This window comes from Varanus komodoensis, unplaced genomic scaffold (genome assembly GCF_004798865.1).
Source record: "Varanus komodoensis strain SLA01 unplaced genomic scaffold, ASM479886v1 scaffold14_1, whole genome shotgun sequence".
NCBI lineage: Eukaryota > Metazoa > Chordata > Lepidosauria > Squamata > Varanidae > Varanus > Varanus komodoensis.
Window position 1 is genome coordinate 12,146,837 of NW_025335438.1, and position 23,700 is coordinate 12,170,536.

Sequence of the window (23,700 nt, forward strand, 5' to 3'; positions counted from 1 at the left end):
AGTACTGAGATACAATCTCCAAAATGACAGAAAGATCTCATTTTGAATCCAAGGAAAACCATTCAACATCACAGTAGTCCAAGTCTATGCCCCAACCACTGGTGCTGAAGAGGCTGAAATTGACCGGTTCTATGAAGGCCTACAACACCTTCTAGAATTAACTCCAAAAAATGATGTCCTTATCATCATGGGGGATTAGAATGCTAAAGTAGGAAGCCAAAAGATAACCAGAATAACAGGCGAGTTTGGCCTTGGAGTACAAAGGCTGGTAAAATTTCATCAAGAGAATATGATGGTCATAGCAAACACTTTTTTCCACCAACCCAAGAGACAACTTGGGTCATCACCAGATGGTCAACACTGAAATCAGATTGACTATATGCACTGCAGCCAAAGATGGAGAAGCTCTATACAGTCAGTAAAAACTAGGCCAGGAGCTGACTGTGGCTCAGATCATGAGCTTCTCGTTGCAAAATTTACGCTTAAATTGAAGAAAATAGAGAAAAGCTCTAGGCCACTCAGGTATGACCTAAATCATATCCCTGATAAATATACAGTAGAGGTGGCAAATAGATTTAAGGAATTATATCTCATAGACAGAGTGCCTGAAGAACTATGGACGGAGGTTCGCAACATTGTACAAGAGGCAACAACTAAAACCATCCCAAAGAAAAAGAAATGCAAGAAAGCAAAATGGCTGTCTGAGAAAGCTTTACAAATAGCTGAGGAAAGAAGGGAAGCAAAAGGCAAGAGAGAAAGAGAAAGATACAAACAATTGAATACAGAATTCCAGAGAATAGCTATAAGAGATAAGAATGCCTTCTTAAATGAACAGTGCAAAGAAATAGAAGAAAACGATAGAATAGGGAGGACCAGAGATCTCTTCAAGAAAATTGGAGATATGAAGGGAACATTTCATACAAAGATAGGCATGATAAGGGACCAAAATGGCAGGGACCTAACAGAGGCAGAAGAGATTAAGAAGTGGTGGCAAGATTACACAGAGGAACTATACAAGAAAGAGCTTAACATCCCTGATAACCACGATGGGGTGGTCACTGACCTCGAGCCAGACATCCTGGAATGTGAAGTCAAATGGGCCTTAGGAAGTCTGAGCAACAACAAAGCTAGTGGAGGTGACAGTATTCCAGCTGAGCTATTCAAAATCCTAAAGGATGATGCAGTAAAAGTGCTACACTCAATATGCTAGCAAATTTGGAAAACTCAACAGTGGCCACAGGATTGGAAAAGGTCAGTTTATATTCCGATCCCAAAGAAGGGCAATGCCAAAGAATGTTCAAACTACTGCACTATTTCACTCATTTCACATGCTAGCAAAGTGATGATCAAAATCCTACAAGCTAGGCTCCAGCAGTATGTGGACTGAGAACTACCAGAAGTACACACAGGATTTCGAAAAGGGAGAGGAACGAGAGATCAAATTGCCAACATACACTGGATCATGGAGAAAGCTAGGGAGTTCCAGAAAAACATTTACTTCTGCTTCATTGACTATGCTAAAGCCTTTGATTGTGTGAATCACAACAAATTGTGGCAAGTTCTTAAAGAGATGGGAGTACCTGACCATCTTATTTGTCTCTTGAGAAACCTATATGTGGGTCCAGAAACAACAGTGAGAGCTGATCACAGAACCACTGATTGGTTCCAAATTGAGAAAGAAGTTCGGCAAGGCTGTATACTGTCGCCCTGCCTATTTAACTTATATGCAGAGCACATCATGAGAAAGGCAGAGCTAGATGAATCACCAGTTGGAATTAAGATTGCTGGGAGAAATATCAACAACCTCAGATATGCAGATGATACCACTCTCATGGCAGAAAGTGAAGAGGAACTAAAGAGCCTCTTGATGCACGTGAAGGAGAAGAGCACAAAAGTTGGCTTGAAACTCAACATTAAGGTAACTAAGATCATGGCATCCGGTCCTCTCACTTCCTGGCAAATAGATGGGGAAGAAATGGAGGTAGTGACAGATTTTATTTTCCTGGGCTCCAAGATCACCACAGATGGGGACTGCAGCCAAGAAATTAAAAAACGCTTGCTCCTGGGGAGAAAAGCTATGGCAAATCTAGACAGCATACTAAAAAGCAGAGACATCACCCTGCAACAAAAGTGCGTATAGTCAAGGCTACGGTTTTACCAGTTGCAATGTATGACTGTGAAAGCTGGACCATAAGGAAGGCTGAGCACTGAAGGATTGAGGCCTTTGAATTGTGGTGCTGCAGGAGACTCCTGCGAGTCCCCTGGACCGCAAGGCGATCAAACCGGTCAGTCCTAGAGGAGATCAACCCTGACTGCTCTTTAGAAGGCCAGATCTTGAAGATGAAACTCAAATACTTTGGCCACCTAATGAGAAGGAAGGACTCACTGAAGAAGAGCCTAATGCTGGGAACAATAGATGGCAAAAGAAGAAAGGGATGGCAGAAGATGAGGTGGCTAGATGGAGTCACTGAAGCAGTCGGTGTGAGCTTAGGTGGACTCCGGGGGAAGGTGGAGGACAGGAAGGCCTGGAGGAGTGTTGTCCATGGGGTCGCGATGGGTCGGACATGACTTCGCGACTAACAACAACAACAACAACTAATTTAACTAAAGAGACCAAAATATCTATCTTTCTGTCATTCAATACTCTATAGAAGTTCAGAGAAAAGGAAAGTATTATTCTGTATACTGACAAATTTTCCAATCACTTCAAATCAATTATAAATCATCAACAACTTTTAAAAGAGCTTCCTTTTGCATCCTATTAATTGTACCTGGTATAGTATAATAGAATTTCCATTTGTCAACAAGCTCTTTAATTAATCCTCTATTTACATAATTAGTTAATTTTGCCATCACTGTGTACTCTGCCAGATTATTTTTCCAGTCTTCAGTTGTTGGGGATTCTGGTGTTTTCCATTTAGAGGCAACTGTAATTCTTGCCGAAGTGTCATATATTTAAATAACTCTGACATATTCTTTGAAAAAGTCTCTGGAACTATATTCAAAAGCATATTCTTAGGACTCATGGGAAACTTAGTTTTAAAGGGTTTTAGTCTTCTCACATGTTTCACTTTTCAAAATCTTTTAATTGTTTCACAAGTGCACAACATATAATAGAAACTCCCATTCATCCAGTTACATTTCCAAGAATTTCCATTATAGTTCTTATCTATATCTTTTGGAGTAATATACCACTGATAAAACATCTTACACCAATTTTCTCTTAATGCTTGGCTAGCTGTGAATTTAATATCTTTCCTCCATAAAGCTTCCCATTGACAAGGTTATTTCTCCTCCAAGATTTTGCTTCCAAATTGTCATACATTTCTTCTCTTGTTGATTTTCAGTGTCATGCTGCAGTAACTGCTCATAAAGTCTTCCTAGAAAATGATCATTTTGTTGTGTAATCAACTTTTCAAAATCTGTCAAATCTCTTACAGTACCTTTCCCTGATTGTATTTCCTCTTTCAATCTTGAAACCAGTTGGTGGTAGACAAACCATTGTATATTTTCCCTTCATCTTTTAGTTGTTGGCAAAATTTAATTTTCCTTGTTGGTCAATCATATCCCCATAGATTATAAATTCATTATTTTCCATAAGTATTTTCTATATGATCCAACCAGAAACATCAGAGGAGAGATTGAAGAACTATCTTTTTTCTCATGGAATACCAATTTTTTATTAGGCCATCTCTTAATGCATTATTATTATTTGATATCTGACTCTTTAACCCATAAGAGGTTGTGTATTCCATCTCAAGATCTGCTATATCTAACTTCACTGGCCTATCATTAGCATTTATAATCCAATCTGCAATCCAAACCAGGCCAGCTGCATAGCAGTATAGCTTTAAATTAGGTACTGCAAGGCCTCCTCTCTCCTTTTCATCCTGCAGGATTTTAAATCTAATCCTCGGCTTTTTGCCATTCCAAATAAAGGTATTTAGTTGTCTTTGCCATTCTTGAAGAGTTTTTCCTAGTATAGCAATTGGTATCATCCAGAATAGAGAATTCAATTTAAGAAGTACATTCATTTTCATAATGGACATTCTTCCCAACTATAATACTTTTCATTTAGTCCATTTTTGTAGATCTTTTTGGATCTTCATCCACGTTATTTAAAGTTATCTTGAAATAGTGTATCATTAAGTCCCCACATATTAATCCCTAAATATTCAACCAGGTTTGAAGTTATTTTGCATCCTGAAATCTTTCCTCTTCCTGTTTTGTTACAATTTCAGTATAATTTTTGTTTTTTAATATTGTATTTCATAATTTTATATAATGTAAGCCATCCTGGGCACTTCCACAGAAGGACAGGATATAAATGCTGTAATAAATAAATAAATAAATAAATAAATGAGGCGATAGAGGGCATCCTTGGTGTGTTCCCTTCTCCATTTGAAAATTGTCAGTTCATACACCATTAATTAAAATATAAGCATGCTGTTTAGTGTAAATTGCTTGAATCCAATTCATAAAGCTTGAGCTACAGTCTAAGTATTGAAGAGGTTTCATTAAGAAGGGCCAAGACACACTATCAAAAGCTTCCTCTTCCTCTAAAGATAAATGCAGCTTTCTTCTTCCTGACTAATTCAATTGCATGAATCACAAAATGAATGTACTGGGCTGCCATTTTCATCAAGCTGTCTACCATTCCAATCAGCCAATACTTGAAGTTGGGATTTTATTATTTATTTATTTATTTTTGTCCCAACATGCATTACATCTCACTTGCTTATATTGGACTGCACTTGCCATTTTGATGCCTATTTAACAACTTTGGAGTGCCTCACACTCCCATTTGGTTCTAACAACCCTAAATAGTTTGGTATCATCAGCAAACTTGGTGATTTCACTACTTTCTCCTAATCATCATTTATGAATAGATTGAAAAACATTGATCCTCATACAGGACCCTGGACTCTATCTCTCCATTGAGAGAAATTGCCATTTATTCCCACTCTGTCTTCTGTTTTTTAACTGTTTAGGGATCCATAAGAGGAATGCTTTTTTATTCCACGACTGCTTCTTTTGTTCAGGAACCTTTGTTGAGGGACTTTCTCAAAACACTATTGGTAGTCCAAGTAAACAATGTCCACTAAATCACCTCTGTCCACATGCTTATTGAAGAATAAGCAATAAATTCTCTCAAAGAACTCCAGTAGGCTAGTGGGATAGGACTTGCCCTTGCAAAAGCCATGCTGATTCTTTTTCTTACTGATTATATATTTAATAATGCTTTCAAAGCAATTCACCCAGAAAAGGTGTTAAGCTAACTAGCCCATAATTCCCTGGATCCTTTTTTACAATTGAGTTACATTGGTCATTCTCCAGTCATCTGGTACAAGGGCTGATTTCAGGGTATATTAAATATTTTGGGAAGAAGGTCAGAAATTTCATGTTTGAGTACTTTGAGAACTTTAAGGCAGATACCATATGGACTGAGTGATTTGCTGGCTTTACATTTTCAACCTTACAAAATGAATCTTTTATCTCTACTTTCTGTCTTAATTCCTCTAACTTTCTTTCAGGATATATCAACTGTACTCTACCCTGGATATTTTTAGTTTTGGCCTTCTTGTAATTTGATGATCAAAGTACAAGACACCTTGTGTATTAAGTATATACTTAGAACGGCAAAGTTAACAAAAATAAATTGGATAAAATAATGTTAAAGTGAAATTATCTGCAGGTATCCAAAAATCTTACTCCAATCCTATTCCTTACCAGGCTTGCGTGCTGGGGTATGCTGGGATTTGTATGGCTTATTATTGTTTTAGTCTAAACATGCATAGGATTGTGTCATTAGTAACTAAAACCCAGGTAATTCATACAAGCAAATTTCCTTAATATACTTCAGGAGATGAAAAATCCCAAGATCCAGCCAATTTGAAAAACTTCCACATTTCAGCACAAACAAAACCTAACTGTTAAGCCACTAAATATTGTTTTATATCATTTCAATCCCAGTCAATGCTGGCCTTATATAACCTTTTCAAACAAAACAGAACAAGGAACTGTCCTGGATCAATCAGGATATTTAATTTATATTTATATAAAATATTTATTGGCTGACCTTTAGAACAGGAATCCTCCCAAGGTGGTGTACAATAGTAATAAATAAATAAAACTGATGCAGTATAAAAACAGTAAAAACACAATAAAGCATCAATAGCAAATACGACCATAAAATAAATCTTACAACAGTCAACTGAAACTACAACTTAATCTGAGTATACATAATCTAGGGAAAATCAAAGTAGAATTTCAAGTTTTCAAGGCTTTCTTACAAGCCCATAATGACAGGGCCTGGCAGACCCCTGATGACAACTTAATTCCAGAGGTGTGGGGTCACTTCAGAAAAGGCCTTCTCTCATATGGTGACCCACCAAATTGTATTGAGAGGTAGGCAATTGAGAAGGGCCTTCCTAGTCCAATATTCTGTTACCACAATGATCAATGATCAAACCAAATGCCTACGAGAAGCCTCCAGTAGGGACAACCTCCTGCACATTTCCAAGCAACTGGTATTCAGAATCATACTGCTTTTGATGTTGAAGGTAATACAGACAACATAACTAAAATCATTTGTATTCCTGTCTTCCAGGAAGGAATCAGAGTGTTCTTTCAACTATGTAACAGGGAGAAAAGTGGCTCCTGATGCACACAAATTGTAGCGTAAAGATCCCAGGGCTAGCACAAGGCTATTTCATGCCATAAGAGTGTAAGAAGAGCCATGCTAGATCAGAACAAACCTCCATCTAGTTCAGCATTCTGTTGACACAGTGGCCAATTCACAAGTTATACATAACTGCAATAGCATTCTACCATTCATGGTTACCAGTAACTGGAAAACAGAGTAACATGGCCTCAGTTACTGGAGGGAGCATATACTCTTACAGAACAAGGGGTAACTGTGAAGACAGCAGGAAAACAATTGTCATATATCTTATAATGCAGTAAGTATGCCTCAACTACTTGAACTCACCACAAAAAGAAACTGTGGTATCATAAAGAAAGGAAACTGATGTTGTTTCAATTAATGAAAGGGATGTAATTTTGTCAGATTTAAAGATTTAGCAATAGCTTTACTGTAATTGAACATTTTAGCGTCTTCCACTAAGGTGATTAAAAATGTGTAGACATAGTAACAAGTGCAACATAAGCACAAGCAGAAATAAGCAGCAACAGAAAGGGCTCAAACTACAAATGCCTTCTCTCAGCTGCCACGTTCAGATTTTTATGATTCCTTGTCATCAACAGCACAAAAAGAATGTTTATCACTATTTCACAAAAGCAGCAGTAGAAAATATCCAAGAGAAATATAAAATACATTTTATTAGTGCACATGAATCTATGCATTGCTACAAATGGTGTCCTGCCACCACTACAAATGAACGGGTGGTGGCGGGACAACTCCAGGTACTCTTGGATGATACTGATTATCTGGACCCATTTCAGTCCGGCTTCAGATCCGGGTACAGTACTGAATCTGCCTTGGTCACCCTGTACGATGACCTGTGTAGGGAGACGGGGAGTGTGTCCCTGTTGGTTCTCCTGGACCTCTCAGTGGCTTTCGATACCATCAACCATGGTATCCTCCTGGATAGGCTGGCAGGACTGGGAGTAGGAGGCACTGCTTGGCAGTGGTTCCACTCCTACCTTGATGGCCGATTCCAGAAGGTGGTGCTGGGGGACTATGGCTCTGCGCCATAGCAACTTTGCCATGGAGTACTGCAGGATTCCATTTTGTCCCCTTTGCTATTTAACATCTACATGAAACCGCTGGGAGAGGTCATCAGGAGGTTTGGGCTGCGGAGTCATCAGTATGCTGATGACACCCAGCTCTACTTCTCATTTACATCTGTTCGAAGTGAGGCGGTGGCTGTACTGAACCTGTGCCAGGCCAAGGTAATGGGCTGGATGACAGCCAATAAACTGAAGGTCAATCCAGATAAGACAGAGGTTCTGTTGGTGGGTGATTTGAGCTCCTGGGTAGGTGACTTGGGCCTTGCCCTGGATGGGGTTGCACTCCCTATAAAGGACAGGGTCCGCAGCTTGGGAGTGCTCCTCGACCCAGAGCTGTCCTTGGAAGCCCAAGTGAGAGCGGTGGCGAGGAGCACTTTCCTTCAGCTTCAGCTAATCTGTCAGCTGCATCCCTACCTGGAGAAGGATTGCCTAGCAACACACGCATTGGTTACTTCCCAGTTGGATTTCTGTAACGTGCTTTATGTGGGGCTGCCCTTGAAGACAGTCCAGATACTTCAGATGGTGCAAAATAGAGCTACCAGGATGCTGTCGGGGACTGGGCGTTATTCTCATATAACCCCAATCCTTTATCATCTCCATTGGCTTCCCATCGAAGTCCAGGCTCAATTCAAGGTGCTGGTTATTACCTATAAAGCCCTAAACAGCTTGGGACCAGGATACATAAAGGAACACATTTTTTCCTATTTGTCTTCCCGCCCCCTGAGATCGGCAACAGAAGCCCTCCTCCAGGAACCCTGTGTGAAACATGTTAGGAGACAGAGTACCCGGAGGAGGGACTTCTCTGCAGTGGCGCCTCGACTATGGAATGCACTCCCCAGAGAGGTCCGCCTGGCACCATCATTATATGTTTTTCGGTGCCAGGTTAAGACCTTTTTATTTAATCAATATTTTAATATGTCTTAATATTGAATTTTACTCTTGCATTTTTATTAACTTGCAGCCAGAGTGGGTTGTCAATTTATTTATGCTGTAAGCCATCCAGACACGCAAGTAATTGAATGGCATACAAATTTTATAAATGAATGAATGAATGAATGAATGAATGAATGAATGTTGATACTGAATCCACAATACTTAGTATGCTGGGTGGAAAAACTGATGGGAAATAATACATTGCACAAAGTACTGTTTCATATTCATGGAGGAAAAAAAAACAAGCCCTAGAGATAAACATTTATCACCTGATTTACTTGCAAAATATGTGACTACTTTTAAGAGAGTTTTTTGCATTTTGTAAGAAAAACCTAACAGTGACTAATTAAGGGTAGAATTAAATGGGAAATCCCTTCCATTCTTAGACAAAAACATCCTTTTCTTCCTTAACATGCATAGCACTGTACCTTAAGTTATACAATATTTCAGCATGCATATTACATGGTTTCTCTAGAAATCACAGCAATTTTATTTATCTTAATATTTTAATATATGGTCTATATGAATTAATGAACTGTAAGATTATACTGTGCACTATTACCACTTGGAACTATGTGACTGACAGACTTTATCTATTCTTATAGTTTATATATTTAAGCATGAAAAAATAGGAAAAAGTGACTGATATAACATGATATTCATGTATACACCTGAGAACAAAAAAGCAGTATCAGTGACAGCTTAATCAGTAGGAATTTACTGAAATATCAAATGACACTCAAATGAAAACATTGATCAAAGGAGATTAATGATTTGACACCATTCATAATATTTTTCCTGGTTTGTGCTGTAGTTAGCCATGTTTCACCTTCATGAAGTTTATGCTGTAGTATTTTTCATCTATCATATTAAATTAATTAAATATTTTGAAATTTTACTCCTTTCAAAAAATATGCAATTAAATATGCATGGCAGCAAATTTTACAATTTAACTAAGAAGTACTCCATTTTATCAGTCCTAAACCTCCCATCAAACAGCTTCATGGCATGACTCAAGTTCTAGTATCATGGTAGGGAGAAGATTTTATCCCTCTCCACTTTTTCCACACTAGGCATAATGTTGAGCACCTCTATCATGTCTCTCCCTTGTCAAAAGTCTATTGGAAGTGCAAGTAAACAAAGGCTTGTAGATTGCCTTGCCCACGTGCGTCTTTGCACCCTTAATGAACTCTGATAGGTTAGTGAGACAGGACTTACCTTTGCAGAAGCCATGTTGATTCTTTTCAGCAGGGCTTGTTCCTTTATTGTTTCTGTCATTGATTCTATCCTTAATAATGCTTTCAAACAGCTCACCCAGCATATATGTTAAGCAAACATGCCTGTAATCTCCCCCAGATCCCCCCTGGATCCCTTTTTTAAAAATTGGCTGTTCTCCAATCCTCTTGTACAAGGGCAGATTTTAGGGACACCCAATGAGCTTCATGGTCAAGCAGGAACCAGAACAAGATTTCCTAGGTCCCTAAGTCTCTAACCATCACACCACACTGGCTTTCTTATATATGTCTAAATAACAAATGTATATACTAATAATCAAGATTCCTAAGGACATATTTCATATATTTACTTACTCATCTATTTGAGAAACACAGTTTTCCACCTCTTTTAATGCCGCTTGCAATTTGCATAAGAGTTTCTGATAGACATCTTGTGTTTCCAGATCCTCTTCTTTTAATAGGTATCTCAAACCATGCCCCTCCTGTTGACCTAAGGAATGTCCTGATGGAGCTGCCATGGTGGTAATTGTATGTTGTATATAAACCATGGGACTCACTTTACCTGAGCATAATGCAAATAAAAAAATGCATAGATAGCTTATTAGGTATGCTGATGGTTGTAGTTCAATTATTTTCAAAACATACCAGGTAGCATTTTTTTTAATCCAGTTAATAATCATACTGAGTTAAAAGAAATTTGAGTTTGCACACACTTGGTATGTGATAGATTTGCAATACAATCAAGTATAGACGAGTATTTAAATATTTTTATACTATCTGCATTCTATTCACATTTTCTGTTATTCAAGCATCATAATAAATATAGTTGAACAATGAAAGCATTGAAAAAATGTTGGTTTTTGCAAATTCTTCCAGTGCTTAACTGATTGTTAATATGTATTGTCAAAAAAATCTGACCAAGTCTTGTTCTGAGCTGAAAAGAATAGTTTTCACCAAAAAAATAAAAAGTGCCAACATCAAAGTGTGTCCTTCTTTCAAGTGATTGGTTTAAAAGGAAACAAAATGTTTCACCCAGTCAAGAAGGACAACCCTCACTTTGAACAGGTTGCATTTAACCTTAGTGACTGAACACGTAGCCAAATCTGATTCACTTTACAGTGTGAATGATGACCACTGATAGACTAGAATCTATTAATAATGGGAGAAGCACTAACCGTTAAGTAAATTGGCAAAGAAGCAGTAGCTTATTGGACAGACAAATACCAATGAATATGGTCAAGACACAAGCATTACCACATATAAGAATTGATTCAGGAAACCTTTCACACTACCTTGAAAGTTCTACTTTGGACTCAAATCAAAATGCAAAGTCATTGGATGTAGTCCTAATCATGACAGGTTGGTATTTGTGCGTGTGGTGGGAAGTATCAGATATTCATCCAACCACCCATCACCACCAGCAGCAGCCTCACATGGAAAGCATTTTTCCCCTCAACATAATGTTTTCTCAAGTGCAATGCTTTGTTCTTCTGCCTTGGAGGGAATAAAACCCACTGATTTAAAAGGGGGGAAATGGAGCAAGCTTCAGGTCATTGATCGAGGAAAGGATCTCAATAATGCTGCGTGCCACATTCACCACAGCAAGTGTGGTGATGTCCTGTGGCAAGTGTTGCAAGAGGCTAAACTTTGAAGGTGCGGAGGTGGATGAAGATCTTCCGGGCAGTAGCACAGAGATCCCTGACACCTCTCCAGTTGGGAAAAAGGCTAGAAATTATTCGGCAGCTATGCAGTCAAGGCATATGTAGAGACTTGGGCATGCAAAGCCAAATGCAATGTCTCCCAATCACTAAAAAACACATACATACACACACCTGTTCCAGAGCAAGAAAGGCAAATAGGTGGGTAAGAAGTCACAGGACAGCATTGCTTGGGGCACATTTAAGGAACTGTGCCCAACCAATGAGTCTTCCCACCTGCTCTTCCCTTGAGAAGAATGATAAAGGTGTTGGATACCTTTTCTGGAAAATGCTCAGTCATCTTCAGGCACAAATGACCAGTCCTATATACTTACTCCTTTCCACCTTTCCTGTGGAAAACACCAATAGGGATGGAAGATGGAATGAGATGCTAAAGGCTAGCAACCACAATATGTGGCTTTGCCAGCCAAAACTTGTAGACCTCCATGGAACCTTCCTGGCATCCCTTCCTTGGCTCACTAATGTGAGATTGAATATAGAGTTCTAATTCTCAAACAGAGTAAATGCTGTTGGAGTTGTGCTGGGACAGAGATCAGATCTTGAAGCTTACCTTGGTCTATGTGTTTGTTTTCCTTTTCTTGTGAAAGATGTTTTCTGCTGTCCAGCTGAACACCAAAGGCACTGCCAAGTGATGTTGAAGTTTTAGGATATGAAACTTCCATCACATTTATATGACAATTGGTTGGACAGAAATCACTGCTGTGCAGTGGTGAGATCTTTGACTTTGCTTGCTTGAAGGTAGGCCAAGCTCGATTTTTCAAGACCCGTGAAAACTGCAATGAGGAGGAGAGGGAATATATATTACTTTCAAAACATACAACTTGAAATATGTATTTTAATGCTTTAAATACAATTATATTCATAGTATTACTTTTTTAGCTGTGAGAAAATATGTCTTCATCAGCATAATTGGGCTTGCCATTAAAGGATAAAAAGAAGGAAAAACCTGCATTATCACTTTGTCATTAGTATTACAAAACAGACCCTTACCTGTCTGTTCTAGGGTTAGATTTTTGCTCACACTTTGATAGTTTATGATGAGTTAAAGATGCCATCAATTTTTATATAGATACAGCAACTGCAGATGTGTGAATCATTTGTCTAACTATTTTCAGTGCAACATAGATAAGCATGAACCATTCCCAGTGGCTTAAAATGTACTCTCAATATAGGAGATGACATCAGGACTGATGTGGGTCAGTAATGATTTTCCCTGCCATTCTCCAATCAAATGCAGATGTAGCAAACTACCACTTTTGTGCAATTAAAAATGTATGCCCTCAATCCGCTCAGTAGTTTATGTAAATTTAATATAGAAGATGTTGAAACACATCTGACAAACACCAAAGAATTCTGCTTGCTGATTACTCAAGTATGCAAAGAAACCTTTGTCCTGGTCCACTTTGAAGGTATCTTTAAATTTGAGTAGTCAAGGACTGGCATTTGAACTGAAAATATTTCAGTGTAAAAAAGGGAATCTCTCTCAAAGTTACTAATTTGAAATGGCATGGTAAGAAGGAAGAAATATAAGAAATGCAGTTTACTGCCACTCATTTCCTAGCTCCTGACAAGTGAAGGCTTCTCAATTTACGAGATTGAAAATTTACCCAGTATTATATAATACAAACTGTTGTGGTTACAAGTGCCCCTTAGTGCCCAATCAAACTTTTCATGATGCCAACAGCTAAGTTGACCAGCATTTTTTAAAGTATTGAAACAAAAGATATATTTTAGATAGTCACCACCTAAGAATGGAGTCTTTTAAATTGTTAGCAGTCTTAGCAACAATTCTAATGCAAGTAGTTAGTTACAGACCTATCAATAGCTAGACTGTATTACTGCACTTACAATTAAATGAAAACAGCTCCAGTTTTAATAGATTTTGACAAAATATAGATTTCTGTGAAATTCATACAAGAAAGTTACTGTAAAGGTATACATATTGTGTTGTGTTGATAAAATTTCTAAATAGACTTCTACATATAAAAGCCCTTAAACATGAGAAACTAGTACAAGAAGTACAGTATAGACATTTAAATAGCAAGAACATCAACACATGTTTCACATTTAAATCTCCCACACATTGTCTCCCATGGAGACCAAATGCCTGGTTATAATTTAATCAAGTCATAAGTAAGATCCACATTTCTTTTCATGCATGTGCTAGAAAAATCTTGGGACTATTATGCTAGGATCAAACTTCTTTTAGAAATAATGGGATAATGATAAGAACTGTAGGAAGCCACTGGGTTTCCATTTATAGATTTCAAACTTTCACAGTGAAGCTAACAGCACAACTAAAGCATTCTCAGATACTTTTGTTACTATGGTTACATTTACCTCCCTAAAAGAAAGGCAAAGCTATTCTTAGAAGAAAACATGCTACTAACACCCATCAAGAACAGTAAACATTTCTGGGATGACAAATATGCATCATGGTTATGAATTCTAGAAAGGTCTTAGCTGTTTCTAAATGTGTGGGCTTCTAGTAAGATCATACAAGCTATAGTAATTATGCACACTGTCCCCTGTGATTGTGCCAATGTACAATATGATCCTGCTATTCTTGTCCCTGGACACTGCATTAAACTATTCTACAGTAAGAAGGAAATATATGAAAAGCAGAATTTAATGTCTAAGCAGAATTCCTCACGGTGCATTTAAAATACCCATCTAAGTTACTGCAGTCAAATTGAACAAAGGGGAAACTTAAATGAGCTCAGAGTTTAGGAGGGGCTGAAAAATTCAGGGCTGGGTAAATCTGGATTTTGTGGCTTTCTGGGAGAGGGAGTGAAAGAAGGAACAGGGAATGGGAAAGGAAAATGGTGAGATCAGGAAGGGAAAGACTCAAAGCAGTTCTTCAAAATGACTGCTGTGTACATATACAAAGTTATTAAGGCAAGGGTGAGGGTGTTTAAGGATAGGGTGGACATGCACATGGTAGACATGTCACAAGTGGAGCTGACTGGAGCCGGTGGTCAGACTAGATGGCTCAGGAGCCCCTTCTGACTCACTCTGTTTCTATGGCAAAAAGCAAAACAAGCTGATTGGGACAGTGAAACTGAGAACAGTCACACCAATTTCCAGAGGCGTGTACACACCATTCCTCTTTGTTTTCTTTCCAAAGTAGAGGTTGAAATTTGTAGGGAAGGGACCTTAAAAATAGAGAAGTGCTCAAAACTATTTTTCCGGGGATCCTATTGGATCATCCTGAAGACAAAACTAGGTGCAACAAACTGCTGCACTTTTTAAGATAAGAGAGACTTGGAAAGGGCCATATTTTGGCTGGAGTGTCAGGAAAAGCAAGGGCTTAGGCAGCCAAAACTGGATATTATAGGAGAAAGGGTTGATGAGGCTTTGCAGCAGAACCCTGTATTCCAGTGTTTGAGCGTTATTTCAGCAGAAACAGAGAGACTGCAAATGGAAATAGCTGACTTGGCATACACTATGACTGCATGGTACCAGGACCTGGAGCAGGAAATCAACAATGGGCACTCAAGCACTATATAATTATAGGATTAAAAAATTAAAACACTTAAACATGGCTTGGAACACAATACTTGGTAGAGTTTCAGATACTGGATGGTATAGAAATAAAATGTATCATTATTATTATTACAAAGTAATCAATATCTTTCAGTTAAATGAAAAGTCTTTTGACACCTCAGAGGTTCCGGTCCAAATCAAGTTGGAATTTTGCAGGGACTTCTGTATATAAGCATGGGGATCAGCCATTATACTTCGCAGTAATTCTGCAACATTGTGGGGATATGTGACTCTTTACCTGAGTTGTATTCATTCCTATCTTCTGATTAATGCACTTAGTTCCACCATGAAGAACCATGATTAAGTCATATTGCTGAATCTTAACCTGAGTATATGACCTATGATGTAATTTCTTGTTTAGACAATTTCATCCATTCCAACCAGAGATGCAAAGCATGCAGGCTTGTCTTTATACAGGATGCCAGGCTGAATTTCTTAAGACATACAAAATCACACAAAATGCAAAACTTCTCTGACTTGTGGGCCAGGCACTCTGCCAATGGATCAAATGCACAGAAAGCAAGTTGAAGGACGGAAAAAATAAGTAATTAGCTGATCCTATCAGGTAACTAACACATCTGTTTGGATTCTAGCCCATATAGGATCATTTGGTGGTAAGACAAATAGTTATCTGGTAAGGTTCCTGTGCAGAAATTCAGTAGATGCAGTGATAAGCTTTGTCTGTTAAATTTCTGCCTGTGATTCAAAATCCAGTTGCACAGAAGCCATGCCAGACAAAGGATCAAGCCTATTTGCAACTAAACCAATAACTGTTTCTTCAACCAATGTCTAATTCATCATGAATGATACCAGAAAATACAGTCTTTGAGGCCAATAGTTCTCTCCACTCCCTGCCTTTTTCCTTTATTTCCTTCTTCCTTAATGTTTATGCATGTGTACATTAGAACACTTTCATGCCCATCTCCCAGATCAGGAATAGTTTCCCATGCTACTGCTTGTAGTGTATTGACTTGAACACACAAGGCCTAACAGTGATTAGCAGGATGGGGCCACACAGAGAGATGCCACATGCTCTCAGCATGAAGGTATGAAGAGAATTTCTAATCCTATTCGGCTGAATGTGTTCAGAATGCTTCCCATAACTGGGTCACATGCAGAGACACTGGCGAGGCTTCCATGTACATACCCACACCCTACTTAATTTTGGTTCTCAGACATTCAGGTGAATCCCTGAATACCAGTGCTACATTTCAGGTTGAAGAATATGGCTACAGTTTATCCATTGAATTCAGCTAGTATATTCCTTTAATTGGATCCTTAGCAAAGACCTTGCTAAATCGTATGTTTAACAAGCTAATCAGTGCCAGTCTGTCTCTTTCTGGATGCTTAGGGCTTGGCAAGCAACATCTTCAGTACAATGCTGCTTGATTTATGTTTTGCAACCAGGCATATGGTACATGAAAAGAACATACAGGTACAACTCCATCTAACTTATTTCTAGAACTCTCCATGCTGCACTGATGGTTTGAATGGTGTTTTTTTTAATCACCAATCTAGTAAGAATGATTACTCTGGGAAATAATTTGTGATGCTATTTTAGAAGAGTTTCCATGAGCTATAGGCCCATTTTTTAAATCTCTTCCTAGCAGTCTTAGTCATGAAGAATTACAGGTAACTACAATATTTCTCCATCTCTTTCAGTATAAGATGATACATAGAGAGAGAGGGTAAGAGAATATGAGAGAGCGAGAGCATCACAACATTTTAGAGAGTGTAAGATGGTATTTCCCTGAATTGGAAATTCTATCATCTAGAATTTGAAATAAGGGATAATACACAGGAAGTGTGGAGGGGACATAGATGCAGAGGCATCTGCATTTAGTTTAGTTACACACATTTAGTTCCAACTATTTTTTTCTTTCTTCCAAAAATGCAGTCAATTTTCAAAGCATCTGTGATCCTTACCTTTTTGTAGCTAGTGATCCTTCTGCAAATGTGTTCCATTTTCTCATTGCAAATAGTACTGAATTTACTCTGAAGGTCAGTGGGAATTGCTTCATTTAAACTATTTAGACTATTACAGTTTTGCAAAAATTGCTCATCACTTTTTGCTAGTGCTTCAAGAATCTGTAAAAATAAGAACAGTAGATTCTATCAGAATATGCATGAAATACAGGATAAGTCAGGATCTTCTGTTTCTTTTCTGAATAGATTGCAATTCCTGTGGATTTATTATCTTATGTTAATTTTTAACCCTAACCCTAACCAGATGGCCTCAGCTATTGGGTGGTATAAAAATGAAATAAATAAGCAATCTCCTTCACATTTACAGTAGCAAATAAATAGGATATATGGAAACAAAGAAATATTCTCTTTTTAGAGAAATATTTTCCTGTAGAAAACACTGACTACATGAAGCATACAAAATTCCACCAGATTTTCACAGGCTCCCTGTTTGACTACTAGTTTGGAGTGCTTGCATCTGATATTGGGCCAAGGGAACAGATCATGGATCCTGCTGTTGGGAATCAGAGGGGCAGAAGGAAAAAAAATAGCAAGCACTCCCTGGGCTGATTGCCAACTTTAGCCTGCTGGGCTCTTACCTGGAGTACCAACAAGAGGTGTCAATGCCTTGCAAAAAACAATCCAAATGTGGATGATATCAAGGGGGTCAGCTCCTACTGTTTAACAGACTCCCTGCCTGGGCTGACAGAGGTGGTCTTAGTTGCTGAGATCCCCCTGCCAAGACTCTTGGCCTTGGGGAACATTAACATCCACACAAAGGCCATCATAGGTGGGATGGCTCAGATTTATATCAGTTGGGGTTCTCTAGTATGGGATTCCTCAGGGGTCAGTCTTGTCTTCCTTGCTATTTAACTGCTGAGTGGGTTTTTCTGAAGTTTTGGAGAGAATTGCCATCAGTATATTGATGACACACAGCTCTATTTCTCCTTTTCATCTTCAGCAGGTGAGGTTAGCTGCAATAATGGCCTGGAAGAGAGCTAACAAACTGAAGTTTAATCCAAACAAGACTGAGATGCAGTTGGTAGGTGGTTCCTCTGACTGAATAGAGGGTGCTCAACCCGTTCTAGATGCTGTCACACTCCCTTAAACAAGCAGATGCATAGCTTTAGTACTCCTTGATCAATCTTTGTCACTTGTGGCTCGGGTAGCCTCAATAGCACAGAGTTCCTTTTACCATATTGAGCTGGTGGATAAGGATAGCATGGGCGTCAGTAATGTCTGGTAAATCCTAAACTAGATTGCTGCAATGCTTTCTACATGAGGCTGCCCTTGAAGACCAGGCAGTCCAAACATATAACTCCTGTTCTTTCCATTTGCATTGGCTGCCTATATATATTTCCATATATATAGTTGCTTGTTCTAACATATATAGCCCTCCATGGCTTTGGACTGTAAAACCTGAAGGAATATTTCTTCCGACCACAATGTAGCTAGACACTACATTCAGCATCTGATGCCTTATTCCAAATACCACCTCCAAAAGATGTTCAGCTGGGAGTAACAAGGAAGAAAGCTTTTTCTGTGCTAGGCCACAAAATATGGAATCAAGGAGTATCTTTTTGGTGCCAGGTTCAGATTGCCCTCCTTGCTAAGGCATTTACCAACTCCAAAAAGCACATGTGGGTGGAGTGGGTATTGTCAGTTGTTTTTCTGCAAGTCTAGCAGTATTGCCTAGTTTCAGCTACTTAAATATAAAAAAGTGGTTTCAGTTGGGCTGTAATTTTAATGTAATTTCATGAGGTTTTATTGCTTTATCTTTATTGTATTTTTATTCTTGTTCCCTTCCCATAGAGCTTCAGTTGTATAAGGTTAAATAAATAAATAAATAAGCCCACTGGGTTGATGAACTCAAATATCTCCACACTGACTGTCCTTGTTCTAGTGTCTCCCTGAGAACCAGAGGTAGTCTGGTTCTCACCAGCTGCTTGGCTTATCTCACTCATTAACCATTGCATTTCAGCAATACATTCAATTCCTCTTCTTCACAGTCTGAGCTTTCTAGCTTTGAATTCTTCATTTTGACAATAATGGATACAATCCCTACAGATAAACATTAATAAAAGTATCCAATAAGTCATTGACAGAAGGGAGTTAAAATATATCCCATGTCCCCCCCCCCTTCCCTTGGCAACCCCCTAAACAAGGGACCCTCCTAAATGGGGTCAGCCCTGGGGGTCTATGAGGAGAAGTCAGGCAAAGCCACCTTCTTGAATGGAATCTGCCTGCTAACAGAATGACTCTCCTGGGGATATTCCAAAAGCACTGCCATGCCAAATCCTGCGAATACATGAAAGTAAGTTTCAGGATGTGAAAAACATCTGGTGATGGAAGGCACATATGAAAGCATTAGTGCCATCCACTAAATGAGATTTAATTGTTTAACGTCTAATAAATATTACATTACAAGGTTTCTAGAAGTCTTGTTGAAGCACTCTTCGTAAACCAGAAGTATCTACTATTATGCCACTAAGTGCTGGTGATGCCATTAGAGACATCACTAAAATTCACAGCTGTCTCTATAATCCTCAGTTATATTCCTGTGCTTTGCAAATTGTCAAATAGCTAACAAACAAATGGATTTTGTAAGCACTATGACTCATATTCCAACACTGGGTGAACAAATCCCTGCTTTCATTTCACAAATGGAAAGAGGATCTTAATTCCTTTTCCACACTTCATAATTCAGTTGATTATCAGTGCTACACTTATTTGGATGTCTGAGCTGCTTTCACTAATGTTTATGTTTCAACCCTTTGGGTGCTGTACCTGACTGTACCTGCATTCTTCTCCTCATAGCAATTGCTTTACAGTTATGAGCTGTAACCTCACAATGGTTAACTCCACCCTTGTTATGTTGACAGTATTTAAAACCAATACATTTATAAATAAAAAGGATATCTCTAAAGAAAAGTAAGCTTTTAAGTGAGCCCCAGACATCAGATCCTGACTACACTATAAGGTGATCAGATGCTGAAAAGAATGGGCTACTACTCACCCATCCTTCCATTAAAATACATATAAAATCAAATATCAGAGTGAGCAATCCAAAATGGGATTCTATTCTATTCAAACAGAATTTTTTAATAATAAAATAGTTAAACAACATTATTATCTTGAAACATCTACTTGGAATTTGGAAAAAGTTAAAGTTTATTTATTTATTTGTTTGTTTATTCATTAAAACATTTTTATGCCGCCCCATTCGCCGAAGCCTCGGGGCGGCTCACAACAATAAATTAAGACAATAACAATTAAAATATATACATTAGAATAAAATAAGCCGCCCTGGCCAAATAAAATTCAATAGTATTAACATTTAAAATGCTGCTTAAATAAAAAGGTCTTCGCCTGGCACTGAAAAACAAATAACAACGGCGCCAGGCGGACCTCTCTTTTAGAGGGCATTAGCTATCAACTATTCTTTTTTCATTTTATTTAATTACAGGTACAGCTTCCCTGCACTGTTCCATTTTGCTGCAGCAGCATGAGCCATCATGTGCCTACTCTGCATTATTGCTTCCAACTTGTCTTGCCCCAAGTTCTTGCTCCTGCCGGCCTTTCTGCCTGACTCCTGTTGCAGTATTTGTTCATGAAGTGAAACTGGAACATAAGGGACACGATTGTAGAGTAGGATGTCATCCTCAAACAAAAAGGGGTTAGGAAGGGAGTTGTTCCTTCCTTGGTCTTTCTTCATGCGTACAAAGGGGTCGGCTCGTTGTGCGTGTCAGATGTCATCGCTGTATGAAGAAGAGATGGAGGTTGCGGATGCAATTTCAGGTTGCAAGATAGGGGTAGGTTTGGGTTGTTCCTCGTTGTCAGGGAAGTATTCAGGTTTTCTGGATAGTGCATCAGCCAGAAGGTTTTTCGAAGGGGGTATATAGTCGATTTGAAAGTGAAAACGGGAGACTAACAGAGCCCATCGTGCTTGTCTTTGGTTAAGGATTTTGGCAGAAGTGAAATGGACAAGATTCTTGTGATCCATTTGGATGAGGATCTTGTGAGGAGAGCCCTCAAGTAAATGTCGCCATTCTTCGAGAGCAGCTTTGATCACTAGCAGTTCTTTTTCCCAGATTGTGTGGTTACGTTCTGAGTTGGACAGCTTGCGGGAATAGAAAGCCACCGGTCTGAGGTTATTGGTGGATGTATTTATCGATTGCAAGAGAACAGCTCCAATGGCTTTGTCAGAAGCATCAGTCTGTAGCATGAAAGGTGCAGAAGTATCTGGATGGATCAGTTGGTGTTCTGAAGTGAATCGGTGTTTCAAGGAGATAAAGGCAGCTGCAGCGTTGGGTGGCCAATTGAGGTGGCGCCCCTTGTCCTTCAAGAGGTCAGTCAAAGGTGCAGTTAGACGAGAGAAGTGTGGTATGAATCAGTGATAGAAGTTCGCAAAACCCAAGAACTTTTGAAGTTCTCTCTTTGTTCGAGGGGGTTGCCAGGATAGTACTGCTCGTATTTTCTCCAAATCCATCTGTAGCCTGTCCGGGGAAATGCGGTAGCCCAAGTATACAAGAGAAGACATGTGAAATTCACTTTTCTCTAGCTTGGCGGAGAGGTGGTGTTCTCGCATGCGCTGGAGGACGGCTTGTACGTGGTGAACATGAGATTCAGGGTCATTAGAGAAGATCAATAAATCATCCAGGTAGGCAATGAAGAAATCATCAAGGAATCATGGAAGATTTCATTTATCAGTCTGCAAAACGATTGTCCTGAATTTAAAAGACCAAACGGCGTTATGCGAAACTCAAAGGTGCCAAATCTCGTTGAGAAGGCCATAAGATGCTCAAAGCCAGGGCGTACGCGCAGTAAATTGTAGGCATTGCGAAGGTCTAGCTTGGTAAAAATGCGTGCTTGGCCTAGACGTTCCAAAATCTCCGAGATGAGTGGCGTGGTGTGCCTATTTGGAACGGTAATTGCGTTTAGGCGGCAGTAGTCGATGCAAACCCTAGGTTCCTCAGAATTCTTCTGAGGTACAATGATAGGCATTGCTGAAGTGGGTGACGAGGAAGGGCGTATGAAACCTTTTTTTAAATTGGTGGATATGAAGTCTTTGATGACTTGGAGTTCCTTAGCTGACATGGGTCGTAGTTTGCCAACTGGGAGGGTTGCTCCTGGTTGTATGTGAATCTCCATGTCACATGAGCGATGCAGTGGTAGTTTGTTAGCCTCTTGAGGGTCAAAAACATCCCAGAAGTCTTGATATTGTGGGGGAAGTGCAGTGGTAGAGGGAGGGGAGGAGGTGGGAGGTAATTGGGATGTAGGGCTATTACAGTGTTGTGAGCAAAAGTTAGAGTTGAAGTGTATTTGCCCTGAGTCCCAAGATATTTGAGGTCTGTGTTTGATTAACCAGTCCATGCCCAGTACTACAGGGTATTGTAGGTCCTTCACTAGTAGGAAAGCTGTTTGTTCGCAGCGTTTCCCAATTTGCAGGGTGAGTGGAGAAGATTGGAGAAAGGAGGGGCCTCCTTGCAGGGGACGTTTTTGGATGGAGTCCACCTGGAATGGGGTTGCTAGTGTTGAAGTAGGGAAACAGTGCTTTTGAGCAAATTCCTCATCCGTGAAGGAAGCACTGGTGCCACTATCGATCAGTGCTGTGGCTCGAATTGCAGGTTGTAGGTGTGCATGGATTGAGATATCCAGCAGGAGGTGTTGAGCTGTGGAAGCCTTTCCCAGGTACTGGCACCCTTGTGATGTGTGGGAGGGTCCCAGTGTCATGGTGCTTAACGATGTTGGGACTGGAAGTTTCCTGCCTGCTTTTTCAAAGGGCAGGACCGCGCCATATGGCCGTTATGTCCACAGAAAAGGCATTGTCCAGCAGTGCGGCGGTAGGCCCTATCTCCCCTTGGAATGCGAGGCCCGGCTGCTCCCAGCTGCATAGGCTCTGGTTCCTGCTCTGGCTGGGGTGTTGCTATGGCAACATAGCTCTCGGGTGGGAATTGTTGGGGGCCGGCTTCCGCACGTGGGAACCATCTTGCTCTAGTTGGATGCAGGCCAGCATGGCATTCCTGCTTAGCGTGGGCTCTTTCACTGAGCCGTGCATCTATCTGGATCATTAAAGTCATTAACTCCTGCAAGTTTTTTGGCATTGAAGTACATGACAAATCATCCAAAACCGCCTCTCTCAAGACCTCGCAGTATTGTACCATCAAGGCTTCCTCATTCCACCCTAAATCATTCATGAGGAGCTGGAACTTGGTGGTGTAGTCAGTGGCTGAGGTATGCCCCTGTTTCAGATGCTTAATCTCCCGTATGGCTATTTCCTTGCAAGCTTCAACACCAAGGAACTCCCCCAGGGCATTAAGAAATAGATTAGCGTCGTTTAGTATAGGGTCTTGAGTGATAAGCCTCGCAGTTGCCCAGCGGGCAGGCACCCCCATGAGTTGATTTATTAGAAATTCTACCTTCATCTTTTCATTGGGGAAGTCAGGAAGGCGTAAATTGATGTAGAGTTCACATTGTGCTTTGAAAGTTGTAAATCCTTCTTTGTTGCTGTCGTATTTCGGGGGGGGGGGGCTTCAAGAGGGCATCTGCGT

The 23,700-nt window shown here is 39.6% G+C and overlaps 1 protein-coding gene across 5 annotated transcripts in view; it reads right to left on the reverse strand.

The window, feature by feature from the left end:
• Positions 1-23,700, reverse strand: part of PREX2 (phosphatidylinositol-3,4,5-trisphosphate dependent Rac exchange factor 2) — a 147,675-nt gene that overhangs the window by 50,111 nt on the left and 73,864 nt on the right. For all 5 annotated transcript variants that reach the window (XR_006414086.1, XM_044424092.1, XM_044424094.1 and 2 more), the window contains 3 exons: positions 17,111-17,272; positions 12,189-12,411; positions 10,275-10,482 (listed from right to left, as the gene is read on the reverse strand). Coding sequence is in view for 4 of the 5 variants with exons in the window: in XM_044424092.1 (XP_044280027.1) it covers positions 10,275-10,482; positions 12,189-12,411; positions 17,111-17,272 (593 nt within the window). In the remaining variant the exon portion in view is untranslated. The remainder of the gene's footprint in view (positions 1-10,274; positions 10,483-12,188; positions 12,412-17,110; positions 17,273-23,700) is intronic.